Source organism: Physella acuta, unplaced genomic scaffold, assembly GCF_028476545.2.
Source record: "Physella acuta isolate Inbredline_101_S28 unplaced genomic scaffold, ASM2847654v3 ptg000115l, whole genome shotgun sequence".
Lineage (NCBI taxonomy): Eukaryota > Metazoa > Mollusca > Gastropoda > Physidae > Physella > Physella acuta.
The window spans coordinates 36,622-55,789 of record NW_026731635.1 but is presented as its reverse complement, the minus strand read 5'-3'; the positions used below and the strand labels follow the sequence as shown (position 1 = coordinate 55,789).

The 19,168-nt window shown below is 34.3% G+C and overlaps 1 protein-coding gene across 1 annotated transcript; it reads left to right on the top strand.

Annotated features, from left to right (window-relative positions):
• Positions 1 to 453: 453 nt before the first annotated feature.
• On the top strand, positions 454 to 19,079 carry LOC131934677 (uncharacterized). Its single transcript, XM_059290759.1, has 12 exons — positions 454 to 748; positions 2,716 to 2,825; positions 3,023 to 3,979; positions 4,163 to 4,379; positions 4,603 to 4,740; positions 4,984 to 5,148; positions 9,140 to 9,226; positions 9,401 to 9,539; positions 9,668 to 9,748; positions 10,039 to 10,254; positions 14,704 to 14,879; positions 15,205 to 19,079. Exons 1-12 carry the CDS (start codon positions 578 to 580, stop codon positions 15,391 to 15,393), a joined length of 2,646 nt encoding a protein of 881 aa, XP_059146742.1. The 5' UTR covers positions 454 to 577; the 3' UTR covers positions 15,394 to 19,079.
• Positions 19,080 to 19,168: the final 89 nt, after the last annotated feature.

Genomic DNA, 19,168 nt, shown 5'->3' with positions numbered 1-19,168 from the left:
CCGATTCTAAAAATCTAAATGTTATTGCAAAAAATTCAGCTTACTGGTATTTTAAAACATGAAACAAAAATAATTATTAAAATAAAACATATTTTCCTGAAAAATACAAGCGCGAGTGAATTACTTTTAATAATACACAATGAGCCTATCAAACTCATTGATTCCTGGTTGCATCATATAGAAAAATAACAGAATCCAGAAAATGTTTATGTAAATAAAGAACATAAACTAAGTTTTAAATTTACATTTTCTTAATAGAATTCTAGTGAACATTAAAACAATTCAACATGATTATTTCCAGTTTTAAATGCGAGCTCATATAGGCCTATGCCCATATTTATATTTAATTTGTAAAAATAATTATAAAATATTAATAATATAATGCGAATGTTTTTCTGTATAGTCAATAAACAGATCTAGTAGTGTCCCTTGAGTGATGGGTAGACCTATATTCTTCCCGACAGACTAAATTAGCTGTTCAAACATTGCTATCTAAAATAACTAATGTTTTACAAGTTTTTTGCATTAATTGTCAAGATTACTACTTTAAAATTTCTTGAAAAGATATATTTTAAAAATGTATCGCGCTTTGTATGCCCATAAAAGCAAACTGCCTAAATATTTGTCTTTTGAAGCTGGTGATAAATTTACATTGGTGGACACCTCAGTTTCTGATCAGTGGTTTCTAGCACAAAATGGTTTAGGAGAAATAGGTTTCGTTCCATTTAATTACATTAAGAAAATACAGGTGAGAAGTGTTGTCATTTTTACTAGATCTAGTGTAGGTTAGTTTAAATCACACTCTGCAATAAAACAAGGAATCATAATGGAATGGGAAAAATTAACTTAGAGGGGCCTACACTTTTATTTTTATTATTTTATCAAGTTTATTTTTACGAGGTAATCTAAAAATACTAAAATCTATCGGTTTAGGTAAAATGCCTTGGCCCTTTACCTAAACAAGTACATTATGATATATGGGTATCAAATAAAATAGATGATTGAATAATAAACACATCGTTCAAATGTATCAGATTTGCTATATAAACAGTGGCCTTCTGTCAATTAGAATGGTTTTCTCTTAATTTCACACTGTAATTTACAACAAACAAAATAACTTTAAAAGATGGCTGCAAAGTTAACAAGCTTGGTTGCATCTGGTAAAAACATTGCTAATCTTTATTTACTAGATCTAGGCCCTAGCCTAAATACTTTAAATAAAATTGTTCAAAAAAAGGTGCAAGAAACATTTTTGTAACTTTTAAAAGTATAAATCCTTGTTAAATAAAGAAATAATTAGGTCCCTACTAAAATATAATTAGTCACCTTTCTGTCACATTATTAACTTCAGCTGATTTTATGTACCTATAAAGATAGATTACCCTTATTATTATTATTATTATTAACAGTAGCTAACAGACTAATGTAGTTTTAATTTTTTTTTTTACCACCAGTAAGCCGGTTGGGTTGAGTGTGGGAGTGTAATTAATAATAGTAGTATTACTGATTCAAACTGTTATAACATCAGGGCTATTGATTAGCAATAAATAACTTTGATACACCCTTTCAGTATTTAAAAGTACCTATTACTCAACTTTGCAGTAATTATTATAAAAATATAATAATTACAATTTGATTACTGTTGTCATTTCTGTACTTAAAAAGGCTGATTCTAGTCAGAAGAAACTATGCATGTGCATAGGAAAGAAAATGAACTACTGTGCATGCATATATTTACAAACCAGTGAATACACATGACAGGGTTTTTCTTGTCATCTTAATATGTTAGACTAAGACTGTTAGTAGATCTAGTAGTGTTGGCGTTAAGCTACTACTGGACTTAAGTATTTTACCCACACACACACACACGTATGTATGTGTATATATATATATATATGTGTATATATATATATATATATATATATATATATATATATATATATATATATATATATATATATATATATGTAACTAGTGTAGTTACTAAAGACGATAAGAACGCAATACAGTCTGTCAACTAAAGACACGATCAAGGCCAAACTGGGCTGATGCAACTGATACAGGGGGTGTGGACTGATAACGAACACAAAGCCATTGCGTAGTTTGGGAAGCGATACGACAGAACTGCGTAGTTCATAGTCTGATGCAACGAATGGAAAGGATTACGAATACGAGGGGATATATTGGGAAGGCGACTGGTAGAAAGCGCAGAACCGAGTTGAAGACTGAACTGTGTGGATGTGTTGTGATTTGTGAGAATAGGAACGATGGACACGTGCATTCTGATATGTGAGGACTAGTGAGGACAGTGGGGGTCAGTTGGTTCATTGTATTCTTGTGGAACATTGATGCATTGTTATGTGGAGCATTTCTATTGATTCATGTAATAAAGAGATCAATGTAAACCTGCACTTCTGAGTATCTGTATTGTGGTCGATGTTGTGTGCTGGTCAAAGATAGCACGAGTAAACACATTCGGTAACATTTGGCACTACAAGTAAATAGACTCGGTAACATATATATACATATATATATATACATACATATATATATATATATATATATACATATATACATATATACATATATATATATATATATATATATATATATATATATATATATATATATATATAAGCTGCAGGCAGGAAGTAGAACAAAATGAAAATTGTCACTTATTTATTTATATAAATTTTTTTTTCTATTTCATTTAAGGCATCCACAGATCAGCTTGTAAAATTTATTGATGGAGCTATGGAAGCCATTCATTTGCAGGCCACAAACAATGGTGGACAGTATTCACATGAACAACGTCTTGTTATGAAGTGATTTTTTTTCTCTCAATATTTAAAAAAAAACATGGGGTTATATTTTTAGTTAACTATTCATTGTATGAAAAATGTTGGCTTTATCATTAAATCTAATTAATATATTACTGGCAGATTGGTGCAGATTTAATGATACCATGTAAGTTTAATTTCTGTTTAACTTATTTTTTTCCTATGTGTTGTTTAATTTTTAGGAAATTAGTGAAACATCGTGGTGATGTGATCAAAAGTGCACCATCTGCAGAAACTAAATCTTCAGGACGAAGACGACCAGCACCAGCGCCACCTGTTGACAAAACAAGCTCTGAAGGCTCTGCAACAAGGAAAGATGTTGACCTTGTTGTTGAAGGCCACAGACCTAATTCTATCATAGAGAGTACAAAATCAAGTGAAAGTGGTTCCAAGAAGAATGTCAAGCAAACTGGCTCCAAGAGTAAGAAATGTGAGAGTCACCGCACCTCCGCTCACTCTGAAATTTGTGCCAGAGACGTCATCCATGACGATGGCGTCAAAAAAAGCAAAAGTGTGACCAGCAGCATTGGTCAAGCCCCCTCATTAGTTTCATCTTTCTCTAGCGATGTGACCACAACCGACTCAATCAATGATAACTCCAGGGCATCAGATGGGAGTGGGTCTGATGATGTGAGCCACAGGTTCAAGCTGTCTGCTAATGAGGAAACAAACAGACAAGGTTACGCTGGTCAAGCTCATTCTAGTGAGAAGGGCAATGGCTTTGATTCAGATGAAGAGGCAACCCAATGTAAAGGTGACCAGAGCTTGGTCCAGTCGACACACAGTGATGTCGATTTTTGCGATGATACATATCCTGGCGTCATGCCGCCACCACCTATACAATATGATTTAGATGAAAGCTACGACAACAGGGCATCTATCAGCGACATGAATGATGTAGAACTACCATTAGAAGACTTGCCCCCTCCTCCTCCAGAAGATTATGATGAATTTGAAGATGACCGACTCCCCCCTGCCCCCACAGACTTGTCACCAGTGGAAGAAGTGTTGAAGGTGGACGACATGTATGTCAGCCTCAACTCAGACATCTTAGAACTATGTGGCAGGAAGCCTCTAGAGGAATGTTGCTGTGATGATTTCCAGCCAAAGTTTGATCCTAAAGGAAAATTCTTCGCTCAGTAAGTGCTAAACAGTTTTTTGGACATGCTACAAAATAACTATAATCTGTTGATCAGTTTTAGATTGTAAGCAGTTAACATGCTTTTAATGTAAATAACAAAAGAAATTATTTTTAAAACTTTAGCCATATAAATAAACAAATTCTTTTTCCCAAGACTAATTTCACTGACCCCATTGTTTAGCAATTCCTTGGAGTTGTTGCCCCCAAGAAACGTCAAGGTAAAAAAGAAAGAGAGGCACGAGTCCAAACTGGCGTCCCGGGTGTTTGGGTCTGTGTTGAAGCATGCAGATGCTGCAAGTGGCAGGGAATCCTTACACAAACAACAGGAGCTGCTGGAACTGGCCCAGGCCCACTGTGTTCAGGTGACCCATGCTGACTGTGAGGAGATGATTGGTGAGGTATGTTCAGGCGTGCAATTTTAGGGCTCTCACATTTTATATATTTATACAATGTAGAAACCTAAGGAGACAGGGAAAGCAAATTTTTGGCTTTATGGTAATTTTTTATTGCCTTAGAGTATTATTAAACAGTTCATTGGCTAATGTCTTCTATACATTTTCAGTTTTAGATATATCTGTATGTTTTCTACTTTTGTTATTTTAGTCTTTTAAATTTCGTCAGTTTCGCAGAGTAACAAACCTGAGCCACGAAGAGAGCCACTGGGCCATTGTGACTGTCATGAACCTGCTGTCTGCTAAAGTGCCCCACATCAAACCTTCCCTGGAGGTTGTAGGGATGCGCTTTGGTCTGGCTCATGAGGTATGTTAGGACACTTCACTCATCTGTTAATTACATAATCAATCTCCATATTTGAATTAATCATTAAACCTCACTCATCTATTCCATGACCAATCTCCATTTTCCAATTTATCATTAAAGAATCATGCTAGTTGTTTTAATTTTTAAATACATTTTAAAAAAAAATGCCCATGTCTTAATTTAAAATTACCTCTTGTCATTCCTATGATGCCATTGATGGCTAGAATACGTGCATGTTTTCAGTGCCGGAGTACAGGCCGAGACTACCAGTGTGAGGACATGTTGACACTAGAACGTTTGATATCAGAGCTGGCGGCTGTAACCAATGACTCGCAGCAGCGCGGGCACTACCTCAGGGATGACCTTGACAGCATTATAGACATCATCACTGGCTTGTCTGAGACATTGGTAATTTATAACTGTCTGAGACATTGGTAATTTATAACTGTCTGAGACATTGGTAATTTATAACTGGCCTGTCTGAGACATTGGTAATTTATAACTGGCCTGTCTGGGACATTGGTAATTTATAACTGGGTTGTCTGAGACATTGGTAATTTATAACTGTCTGAGACATTGGTAATTTATAACTGACCTGTCTGAGACATTGGTAATTTATAACTGGGTTGTCTGAGACATTGGTAATTTATAACTGGCTGAGACATTGGTAATTTATAACTGGCCTGTCTGAGACATTGGTAATTTATAACTGGCCTGTCTGAGACATTGGTAATTTATAACTGTCTGAGACATTGGTAATTTATAACTGACCTGTCTGAGACATTGGTAATTTATAACTGGGTTGTCTGAGACATTGGTAATTTATAACTGGCCTGTCTGAGACATTGGTAATTTATAACTGGCCTGTCTGAGACATTGGTAATTTATAACTGTCTGAGACATTGGTAATTTATAACTGGCCTGTCTGAGACATTGGTAATATATAACTGGCCTGTCTGAGACATTGGTAATTTATAACTGGCCTGTCTGAGACATTGGTAATATATAACTGTCTGAGACATTGGTAATTTATAACTGGCCTGTCTGAGACATTGGTAATTTATAACTGTCTGAGACATTGGTAATTTATAACTGGCCTGTCTGAGACATTGGTAATTTATAACTGGCCTGTCTGAGACATTGGTAATTTATAACTGTCTGAGACATTGGTAATTTATAACTGTCTGAGACATTGGTAATTTATAACTGGCCTGTCTGAGACATTGGTAATTTATAACTGGCCTGTCTGAGACATTGGTAATTTATAACTGGCCTGTCTGAGACATTGGTAATTTATAACTGTCTGAGACATTGGTAATTTATAACTGTCTGAGACATTGGTAATTTATAACTGTCTGAGACATTGGTAATTTATAACTGTCTGAGACATTGGTAATTTATAACTGACCTGTCTGAGACATTGGTAATTTATAACTGTCTGAGACATTGGTAATTTATAACTGTCTGAGACATTGGTAATTTATAACTGGCCTGTCTGAGACATTGGTAATATATAACTGGCCTGTCTGAGACATTGGTAATTTATAACTGGCCTGTCTGAGACATTGGTAATATATAACTGTCTGAGACATTGGTAATTTATAACTGGCCTGTCTTAGACATTGGTAATTTATAACTGGGTTGTCTGAGACATTGGTAATTTATAACTGTCTGAGACATTGGTAATTTATAACTGTCTGAGACATTGGTAATTTATAACTGGGTTGTCTGAGACATTGGTAATTTATAACTGGCCTGTCTGAGACATTGGTAATTTATAACTGGCCTGTCTGAGACATTGGTAATTTATAACTGTCTGAGACATTGGTAATTTATAACTGGCCTGTCTGAGACATTGGTAATATATAACTGGCCTGTCTGAGACATTGGTAATTTATAACTGGCCTGTCTGAGACATTGGTAATATATAACTGTCTGAGACATTGGTAATTTATAACTGGCCTGTCTGAGACATTGGTAATTTATAACTGTCTGAGACATTGGTAATTTATAACTGGCCTGTCTGAGACATTGGTAATTTATAACTGGCCTGTCTGAGACATTGGTAATTTATAACTGTCTGAGACATTGGTAATTTATAACTGTCTGAGACATTGGTAATTTATAACTGGCCTGTCTGAGACATTGGTAATTTATAACTGGCCTGTCTGAGACATTGGTAATTTATAACTGGCCTGTCTGAGACATTGGTAATTTATAACTGTCTGAGACATTGGTAATTTATAACTGTCTGAGACATTGGTAATTTATAACTGTCTGAGACATTGGTAATTTATAACTGTCTGAGACATTGGTAATTTATAACTGACCTGTCTGAGACATTGGTAATTTATAACTGTCTGAGACATTGGTAATTTATAACTGTCTGAGACATTGGTAATTTATAACTGGCCTGTCTGAGACATTGGTAATATATAACTGGCCTGTCTGAGACATTGGTAATTTATAACTGGCCTGTCTGAGACATTGGTAATATATAACTGTCTGAGACATTGGTAATTTATAACTGGCCTGTCTTAGACATTGGTAATTTATAACTGGGTTGTCTGAGACATTGGTAATTTATAACTGTCTGAGACATTGGTAATTTATAACTGTCTGAGACATTGGTAATTTATAACTGGGTTGTCTGAGACATTGGTAATTTATAACTGGCCTGTCTGAGACATTGGTAATTTATAACTGGCCTGTCTGAGACATTGGTAATTTATAACTGTCTGAGACATTGGTAATTTATAACTGGCCTGTCTGAGACATTGGTAATATATAACTGGCCTGTCTGAGACATTGGTAATTTATAACTGGCCTGTCTGAGACATTGGTAATATATAACTGTCTGAGACATTGGTAATTTATAACTGGCCTGTCTGAGACATTGGTAATTTATAACTGTCTGAGACATTGGTAATTTATAACTGGCCTGTCTGAGACATTGGTAATTTATAACTGGCCTGTCTGAGACATTGGTAATTTATAACTGTCTGAGACATTGGTAATTTATAACTGTCTGAGACATTGGTAATTTATAACTGGCCTGTCTGAGACATTGGTAATTTATAACTGGCCTGTCTGAGACATTGGTAATTTATAACTGGCCTGTCTGAGACATTGGTAATTTATAACTGTCTGAGACATTGGTAATTTATAACTGTCTGAGACATTGGTAATTTATAACTGTCTGAGACATTGGTAATTTATAACTGTCTGAGACATTGGTAATTTATAACTGACCTGTCTGAGACATTGGTAATTTATAACTGTCTGAGACATTGGTAATTTATAACTGTCTGAGACATTGGTAATTTATAACTGGCCTGTCTGAGACATTGGTAATATATAACTGGCCTGTCTGAGACATTGGTAATTTATAACTGGCCTGTCTGAGACATTGGTAATATATAACTGTCTGAGACATTGGTAATTTATAACTGGCCTGTCTTAGACATTGGTAATTTATAACTGGGTTGTCTGAGACATTGGTAATTTATAACTGTCTGAGACATTGGTAATTTATAACTGTCTGAGACATTGGTAATTTATAACTGGGTTGTCTGAGACATTGGTAATTTATAACTGGCCTGTCTGAGACATTGGTAATTTATAACTGGCCTGTGTGAGACATTGGTAATTTATAACTGGCCTGTCTGAGACATTGGTAATTTATAACTGTCTGAGACATTGGTAATTTATAACTGGCCTGTCTGAGACATTGGTAATTTATAACTGTCTGAGACATTGGTAATTTATAACTGGGTTGTCTGAGACATTGGTAATTTATAACTGGCCTGTCTGAGACATTGGTAATTTATAACTGACCTGTCTGAGACATTGGTAATTTATAACTGAGACATTGGTAATTTATAACTGGCCTGTCTGAGACATTGGTAATTTATAACTGTCTGAGACATTGGTAATTTATAACTGTCTGAGACATTGGTAATTTATAACTGGCCTGTCTGAGACATTGGTAATTTATAACTGTCTGAGACATTGGTAATTTATAACTGGCCTGTCTGAGACATTGGTAATTTATAACTGGCCTGTCTGAGACATTGGTAATTTATAACTGGCCTGTCTGAGACATTGGTAATTTATAACTGTCTGAGACATTGGTAATTTATAACTGGCCTGTGTGAGACATTGGTAATTTATAACTGGCCTGTGTGAGACATTGGTAATTTATAACTGTCTGAGACATTAATAATTTATAACTGGTCTGTATGAGACATTTGTACCACTTGGAGATTTTCTTTAACTTTTTTTGATTTAGTTTTTTCAGCACATCGCATATTTGTTTTATCTGTTTATTTAGCTCAATGATCTATGAAAAAAGAATTGTCATGTCTATTAAATTATAATTTCACCTTTTTTCTCCCAGAGTAATGCCAAGCACTGTGTCAGTGTGGCAGCTATACAGAAGGACAACTACAACATGGTGGAAGTCATTGCCAAGTATTACCAAATGGTAAAAATATTTCTATCATTGTTTTTGAAGACTTTACATACTGGAGAGTTTTATAAAAGTTTTGTTTTGTTTAATTCAGTGTAATTTTTAAAAATGTTGTAATCTACATTACAGCTTTTGTATACAGTTTCAAACCATAATTTTGTAAGCTACAATTGTGTATTTGTTGTGCAGGAGACGAGGTGGGTCATAAGATCGTGCATGCTGCAGTTGATTGAGACCATCTGCCGACTCAATTCTCTAGCCATCCAAGAGTTTCTGTACTCAGAGCTGCCGCAGGAAATGGTTGCAGAGATGCAGCAACACCAGAACTGTAGGTTATATTATAACCATATTGTTAACCATTTTAGTAGATTCATTTAAATTTAATTATTAGAGTGCTTTAAAGAGATTTTGTAATGGGTAGTAAATGTTTTTAGTAAAGTTAAATAATTTTTACAGGTGATACACGAGTACTGCAAGTGGCAAAAACTCTAGGGATCATTTTTATGAAAGGACAGACCTCCCCTCACAAGCTTGCTTGTAACTATCTCTTTTATAAATATTCTTACTGTACAGATAGGAAAATTTATTTTGTTATTTTGGTAATGTAAAATATTTTAATTCATAATTTCATTTAAATGTTGGCAGAAAATTAAAGTATAATATAAAATTTTGGGAAAAATCTTTTTCTCGATAATGGGACTGTTTACCTGGCAAAAATGTAATGCTGAAGCTTTAAGTGTGATCTTTTTTTATTTTAAGTAAAGATTAAATTAAAAATACTGTGTTTAAAAAATTGTTTGATACTAAGTCAGTTGTTTTTGTTTCAGCAACTATGGACATTCATTTCTTCATCTGGCTCCTGGGCATGTCTGAGACAATGGCTGAGCTGAATCGCCTGAACGACGTGGACACTCTGCTAGCGCTGGTCTGTGCCTACCACCTGCAGCATGAGGACTGCTCCCAGAACCCCGTCACTGAGGCGCTCAAGTTGGCCCAGGCACACGCACTCCTGGCTTCATCCCTCATCTTCTTGTCTAAACATGGTACTTTCTTCATTCATGTCTACATGGTACTTTCTTCACTCATGTCTACATGGTACTTTCTTCATTCATGTCTACATGGTACTTTCTTCATTCATGTCTACATGGTACTTTCTTCATTCATGTCTAAACATGATACTTTCTTCACTCATGTCTCCATGGTACTTTCTTCATTCATGTCTACCTGGTACTTTCTTCATTCATGTCTACATGGTACTTTCTTCATTCATGTCTACCTGGTACTTTCTTCATTCATGTCTAAACATGGTACTTTCTTCATTCATATCTACATGGTACTTTCTTCACTCTTGTCTAAACATGGTACTTTCTTCATTCATGTCTACATGGTACTTTCTTCATTCATGTCTACATGGTACTTTCTTCCTCTTGTCTGAACATGGTACTTTCTTCATTCACGTCTACATGGTACTTTCTTCATTCATGTTTACATGGTACTTTCTTCATTCATGTCTACATGGTACTTTCTTCATTCATGTCTACATGGTACTTTCTTCATTCATGTCTACATGGTACTTTCTTCATTCATGTCTACATGGTACTTTCTTCACTCTTGTCTAAACATGGTACTTTCTTCATTCATGTCTAAACATGGTACTTTCTTCATTCATGTCTACATGGTACTTTCTTCATTCATGTCTACATGGTACTTTCTTCATTCATGTCTACATGGTACTTTCTTCATTCATGTCTAAACATGGTACTTTCTTCACTCATGTCTACCTGGTACTTTCTTCATTCATGTCTACATGGTACTCTATTCACTCATGTCTAAACATGGTACTTTCTTCATTCATGTCTACATGGTACTTTCTTCATTCATGTCTAAACATGGTACTTTCTTCATTCATGTCTACATGGTACTTTCTTCATTCATGTCTACATGGTACTTTCTTCATTCTTGTCTACATGGTACTTTCTTCATTCATGTCTACATGGTACTTTCTTCATTCATGTCTACCTGGTACTTTCTTCATTCATGTCTACATGGTACTCTATTCACTCATGTCTAAACATGGTACTTTCTTCATTCATGTTTACATGGTACTTTCTTCATTCATGTCTACATGGTACTTTCTTCACTCATGTCTACATGGTACTTTCTTCATTCATGTCTACATGGTACTTTCTTCATTCATGTCTACATGGTACTTTCTTCATTCATGTCTACATGGTACTCTATTCACTCATGTCTTAACATGGTACTTTCTTCATTCATGTCTACATGGTACTTCTCCACTAATGTCTAAACATGGTACTTTCTTCACTCATGTCTACATGGTACTTTCTTCATTCATGTCTACATGGTACTTTCTTCACTCATGTCTACATGGTACTTTCTTCATTCATGTCTAAACATGGTACTTTCTTCACTCATGTCTACATGGTACTTTCTTCACTCATGTCTACATGGTACTTTCTTCATTCATGTCTACATGGTACTTTCTTCACTCATGTCTACATGGTACTTTCTTCACTCATGTCTACATGGTACTTTCTTCATTCATGTCTAAACATGGTACTTTCTTCACTCATGTCTACATGGTACTTTCTTCACTCATGTCTACATGGTACTTTCTTCACTCTTGTCTAAACATGGTACTTTCTTCACTCTTGTCTAAACATGGTACTTTCTTCACTCTTGTCTAAACATGGTACTTTCTTCATTCATGTCTACATGGTACTTTCTTCATTCATGTCTAAACATGGTACTTTCTTCATTCATGTCTACATGGTACTTTCTTCACTGTCTTAACATGGTACTTTCTTCATTCATGTCTACATGGTACCTTCTTCATTCATGTCTAAACATGGTACTTTCTTCATTCATGTCTACATGGTACTTTCTTCATTCATGTCTACATGGTACTTTCTTCATTCATGTCTAAACATGGTACTTTCTCCACTCATGTCTAAACATTGTACTTTCTCCACTCATGTCTACATGGTACTTTCTTCATTCATGTCTACATGGTACTTTCTTCATTCATGTCTACATGGTACTTTCTTCATTCATGTCTAAACATGGTACTTTCTTCATTCATGTCTACATGGTACTTTCTTCATTCATGTCTACCTGGTACTTTCTTCATTCATATCTACATGGTACTCTATTCATTCATGTCTACATGGTACTTTCTTCATTCATATCTAAACATGGTACTTTCTTCATTCATATCGACATGGTACTCTATTCACTCATGTCTAAACATGGTACTATCTTCACTCATGTCTACATGGTACTTTCTTCACTGGTGTCTAAACATGGTACTTTCTTCATTCATATCTAAACATGGTACTTTCTTCATTCATGTCTACATGGTACTTTCTTCATTCATGTCTACATGGTACTTTCTTCATTCATGTCTAAACATGGTACTTTCTTCATTCATGTCTACATGGTACTTTCTTCATTCATGTCTACATGGTACTTTCTTCATTCTTGTCTACATGGTACTTTCTTCATTCATGTCTACATGGTACTTTCTTCATTCATGTCTACCTGGTACTTTCTTCATTCATGTCTACATGGTACTCTATTCACTCATGTCTAAACATGGTACTTTCTTCATTCATGTTTACATGGTACTTTCTTCATTCATGTCTACATGGTACTTTCTTCACTTATGTCTACATGGTACTTTCTTCATTCATGTCTACATGGTACTTTCTTCATTCATGTCTACATGGTACTTTCTTCATTCATGTCTACATGGTACTCTATTCACTCATGTCTTAACATGGTACTTTCTTCATTCATGTCTACATGGTACTTCTCCACTAATGTCTAAACATGGTACTTTCTTCACTCATGTCTACATGGTACTTTCTTCATTCATGTCTACATGGTACTTTCTTCACTCATGTCTACATGGTACTTTCTTCATTCATGTCTAAACATGGTACTTTCTTCACTCATGTCTACATGGTACTTTCTTCACTCATGTCTACATGGTACTTTCTTCATTCATGTCTACATGGTACTTTCTTCACTCATGTCTACATGGTACTTTCTTCATTCATGTCTACATGGTACTTTCTTCATTCATGTCTACATGGTACTTTCTTCATTCATGTCTAAACATGGTACTTTCTTCATTCATGTCTACATGGTACTTTCTTCATTCATGTCTACCTGGTACTTTCTTCATTCATATCTACATGGTACTCTATTCATTCATGTCTACATGGTACTTTCTTCATTCATATCTAAACATGGTACTTTCTTCATTCATATCGACATGGTACTCTATTCACTCATGTCTAAACATGGTACTATCTTCACTCATGTCTACATGGTACTTTCTTCACTGGTGTCTAAACATGGTACTTTCTTCATTCATATCTAAACATGGTACTTTCTTCATTCATGTCTACATGGTACTTTCTTCATTCATGTCTACATGGTACTTTCTTCATTCATGTCTACATGGTACTTTCTTCATTCATGTCTACATGGTACTTTCTTCATTCATGTCTAAACATGGTACTTTCTTTGTTCATGTCTAAACATGGTACTTTCTTCACTCATGTCTACATGGTACTTTCTTCATTCATGTCTACATGGTACTTTCTTCACTCTTGTCTAAACATGGTACTTTCTTCACTCGTGTCTACATGGTACTTTCTTCACTCATGTCTACATGGTACTTTCTTCACTCATGTTTAAATATGGTACTTTCGTTACCTCATAAAATGTACTGACATCTAAACATTTTAATAATCTGAAACTTATGAAGTTTCATACTACATTTTTTTTCCTTTATTTAACAGTATGGAAAAAATTTGTGATTTAAAAAGAAATTTTTTTCTTCAAAAATGTCTTTTATGTAATGTGTAATTTTTGTAAGCAATGTGCTGTGTACACGAGGGTCAGCCTAATAACCTGATGTCTTTCTCTGGGAGGGTCAGCCTAATAACCTGATGTCTTTCTCTGGGAGGGTCAGCCTAATAACCTGATGTCTTTCTCTGGGAGGGTCAGCCTAATAACCTGATGTCTTTCTCTGGGAGGGTCAGCCTAATAACCTGATGTCTTTCTCTGGGAGGGTCAGCCTAATAACCTGATGTCTTTCTCTGGGAGGGTCAGCCTAATAACCTGATGTCTTTCTCTGGGAGGGTCAGCCTAATAACCTGATGTCTTTCTCTGGGAGGGTCAGCCTAATAACCTGATGTTTTTCTCTGGGAGGGTCAGCCTAATAACCTGATGTCTTTCTCTGGGAGGGTCAGCCTAATAACCTGATGTTTTTCTCTGGGAGGGTCAGCCTAATAACCTGATGTCTTTCTCTGGGAGGGTCAGCCTAATAACCTGATGTTTTTCTCTGGGAGGGTCAGCCTAATAACCTGATGTCTTTCTCTGGGAGGGTCAGCCTAATAACCTGATGTCTTTCTCTGGGAGGGTCAGCCTAATAACCTGATGTTTTTCTCTGGCACCAGATGACCCCACAAGACTGCTGGAGTCTGGCATAGAGCCCAAGGTCAACTCCGTCATCCTGCTGTTAACAAATTTATTTGACAACCCAGACACATCAGACCTCCTGTACACCAACGATGTTGAAGCCCTCATCGGCATCTTTGAGGAGTTTTTACGAGATCTCAGCCAGGATGATCCAGTCAGTTGGTTATTTTGTTAAATTAATATAACCAGAATTATATGCCATACCTCTAGTCTTATAATGTTTTGATGAGCTAGGACAATCCAGTCAGTTAAATTAATATAACCAGAATTTTATGCCATACTGTCTTTCAAGGTTTTGATTGCTGGTTTAAAACGCTGCATTTAACACCTTGGAATTCTAGAGATGGCTATGTGTAAATTAGTAATCATTTCTCACATCATCTCAATTTATAAATGTACTTGTGTTTAACTGTAATTGAAGTTAGCTAAAATAATATTGGTAATGAAAACTTAAAAGAGACTTTTTTTATCTTCAACAGCTGCGAAAGGAAATGCTGCACCTACTAGAAAATTTTCTGCGTAATTACCCAGACACAATGACGTTTAAAAGGGCGCTATGCTTGCGTCTGGGCAGACTGTTAGTAAATATTCAAGAAGAGAAAGGAAGTTACGGGGAAATAGCTGGTAGAATCCTGGAAGACAACAGTGTTATATTTGATGACATTTGACCCTGATGCCAGTCGCTGTAGTTTAATTTATCTCTGCTGTTCAATTACATTCTCTTAGTCTTGTGATAGTGATATCAAATTTTTGATCAAGTAGCTAGTTTTGATTTCTACTTTTTTCTCTCTTTTTACCTGCACACAGACTTAAAAATATGAAAATTCCAGAATTTTACCCTGGAATTTAACTTCTGTATAACCATCAATGTCAGCATGTTGATCATTTCTGTCATTTAATTTTACAACTATAAATGTTAAATTCAGTATTAATTAGAATTTTAAATCATAGATTATTTATTTTTCTATTACATTGCTTAATATTTCTTAAAACATTAGCTTACTTTTTAAATACGCTTACTCAGTAATGGATATTATACTACAATTTTATTACAATTTTTTTACCACCATTTGCATTATACGACCATAATTTTCCCACCTTTTATACATTCTCTCTCAGAGACTTGCATTTATAATGGACAATAATAGATTTTCTTTGAGTAGATTATCCTGCATTTGATTCCTATACTGGTGATCCCTTTCTGTTAATCCAACTTTTCATCTGCCATTGGTCGGTATACATAACTGTTGTTTTCTGTTGCGAGTAATTTATGCAGTGTTAGAGTCTTGTTTTTGCTTGCCTGCATAACTAACCTGTGTTTTTGTGCAATAATGCTGTAAGAAAATGTTTACATTGTTTGTTTTATGTACAATGAATCAAATTTAGGTTTTTTAATTATTCATTTTGAAATGCCTTGTAACACTGTTGTTTTAATCACTGTAATGTTGTTGAAAATTTTGTTCAATTTTAATGAGACATTGATTTGGGTATATGAACATTAAAAGTCTTGGGTATTTATTAAATGACCTAGGTGACTAGTTACATTTTAAAATTATCCTTTATATCCGTTATTTGGCCGTATACCAAATATCACCTATCTTCCTACCAGGGTATGTTTTAAATGTCAACAGTGACCCTAATACATATGATAAAATCGTGGCTAACATCTATTTAAAATGTCCATTGCTCAATAAGGGTTAAAGATTTTTTTCTATCTACATGTCCTTTACCATCTCACTGAGGTTGTGATTTTTTTAACTTTTTTTTTAAAAAAGGAGAATAACTTTATATAAATGTAGCTATTTATTACAAATTATTTGCATAATTGAATGACCCAGTAAGACTTGAGTGTTTGCACACCTAGCACAGCACCATGGATGTGCCACTTAGTTTTTGTGTCACACTTTTGGGTTCATTTATGAGTAGTTTTAAACATTATTGTGTCTGTGTTTTAATTGCTTCCCTTGTGTGATTATTTTAAAATCATCTTATTTGAAAACTGTTACCAATCAAATTAAAACAACAATTTTTACATTTTTCTTCTGTGGCACCATACAAATTTTTGCTTATGCCATTTTGAAACTTAATATTGAAGCATTTTAAACTAGACTCAGTTTCATGGAAAATACTCATGTACCTTATGCATCAGTTAATATTTGAATATTAAACTGCTTATATTATTACCATAGACTGTGTATGATTGATATCAAATTGCTTATATTATTACCATAGACCATGTATGATTGATATCTAAATATCAAATTGCTTATATTATTACCATAGACTGTGTATGATTGATATCAAAATATCAAATTGCTTATATTATTACCATAGACTGTGTATTATTTTAAATGAATTTTTTCACTCTATCCTGGTTAATGCTAGATTATTTTTTTGTTTTCTTATAAAAGGGTAAAGTTAATTTATATCACACATATCTAAAGACAAGATAAAGCATCATGTAGGTTTAATCTGACCATGTTAGGTTGAATCTGACAATATTAGGTTTAATCTGACCATGTTAGGTTGAATCTGACAATATTAGGTTGAATCTGACCATATTAGGTTGAATCTGACCATACTAAGCTTTACTATGACCATGTTAGGTGTAAACTGTAACAAATGATCTGACCTACTCAGCTGGTATTTTCCCAGCTAGCTGATCTGTTAAGTGCCTCAATGGACTTCCTCATGCCCTGAAGTTGGAAGGGATTTTTGTGTAACGAGTTCATCTCACACAGAGAATTTTTGTGTAACTAGCTCATCTCACACAGAGAATTTTTGTACTAATGGGTAATTGTAACTAGCTCATTTCTCTGGGAAAATTTTTGTGTAACTAGTTCATTTCACACAGAATTTTTGTTTAACTAACTCATTTCACACAGAGAATTTTTATTTAACTAGCTCATTTCACTTGGAGAATTTTTGTACTAATTGGAAATTGTAACTATTTTTTTCTTTTACACATTCAAGACTAAAACACTTGATTTGTTATGTAACCTTAAACAAGATAAAAGAAGTTTGTTTTTTCAAATATCTGACTTAATCCATTTGTTAAAAAATGGTGTTTCTAGAAACATGGTTCAGTATATTGGAAAAAAAGTTTTTTGTTTGTTTTCTATCTTGCACTGGCAAGTATTTAAAAAAATACTTTTCACTGACAATCCTTCATTTAGTGCTTCCTCGTACAGTATTTTTAGCTTTTTAAAAACAAAATTGATTGTCAAGGCTAAATTTCAGCTGCTGACAATTCAAGATTTTGGCTGCTAACTAGCTGTTGATAAAGAATAATTTGTCATTTACCTGCTGATCAATAAACGAGCTTGTTGATAAATGATGTAAACTTGATTAATTATAGTTCAGTTTTTAATACATCACTGTTCTAAGTAGAAACATAATTATTTTTATATGCACTATGTATACTAGTTGTAATAGAAAACAAAGTTAACCAATTAAATATTTGAATTGGTCACTTAATTACTCTGCTGTTTCATTTAATCTGCGAACAAATCATGAAGTTATAATGGATAATTTATGCACTGATTTTACAAGATTCATTCCTAATTTGCTCATAAATATTGTCAATTTGGTTTTTTTTCTTGTATAGTTTGGAATGTAGATGTACGTCCATGAAAAAGTGCTGGTCTCGTTAAAAAAGATTTATCACTGTAAACCTTCTGTGCTAACTTTACAACCAATGTTACTGGGGCATGGATGAGCAATGTATTGTTTGCTTAAGTGGGTTAACTGTTGTTGTGTTGGCTTAAGTAGAGGCTGACCATGTCTCCACTGTCCATCTGGTGTTACAATCACTTTAATATGCTCCATCTAGTGTCATTGCATTAAAGCACGGGTGATTATAGCTAGTCAGTGGTTTATTTTCAAACTTGATGTCTGCTGTCAATTATCAGAAGCACTTAATTGTTTTACATACATATTGATATACTTATTAAATCAGATAAAACTATATATTTCCACCCAATCACTAACCTTAGCACTAGACTTAACACTTGGAGTCAACTGTATTTAGAGGAGATATCATTGCATGAGTACATTGGTACATTCAGTTGTGTTAACATTTGAAGCCTATTGTCATTTTGTTTTTTACTTTCAAGTCATTAAAGATAGGGTCTACAGTATTTCACACTCAACATCTAGCTGAATGCGTACTAGTCCTAAACCACTAGAGTATATATGCAGTTATGTCACTGGTTTATTTGTGTTTGTGTTAATTATAATTTTGTTGCCTAACAATTCCAGTTCATGTGATAGAATATTTATCATTTTAATTTATTTTCCTTTAGAACTTGCCTTGTGTTTTATTAGAGAATTTTTTATCTAGTAAACCTGTTGTACCATTTGTTGGTTACTTATTCTTTTTTTTTATTTAAGTTACAAAACTAATTTTATTACCTTTTTGAAGAATCCTAATACAGAGGGTAA

Bases quoted from the DNA above. Each gene is read 5' to 3' on its own strand.
- LOC131934677 (XM_059290759.1), top strand. From the start codon at position 578: ATGTATCGCGCTTTGTATGCCCATAAAAGCAAACTGCCTAAATATTTG. The intron at 9,540-9,667 runs GTAGGTTATATT...TAATTTTTACAG, and splicing joins GATGCAGCAACACCAGAACT to GTGATACACGAGTACTGCAA. The intron at 10,255-14,703 runs GTACTTTCTTCA...CTCTGGCACCAG, and splicing joins CATCTTCTTGTCTAAACATG to ATGACCCCACAAGACTGCTG.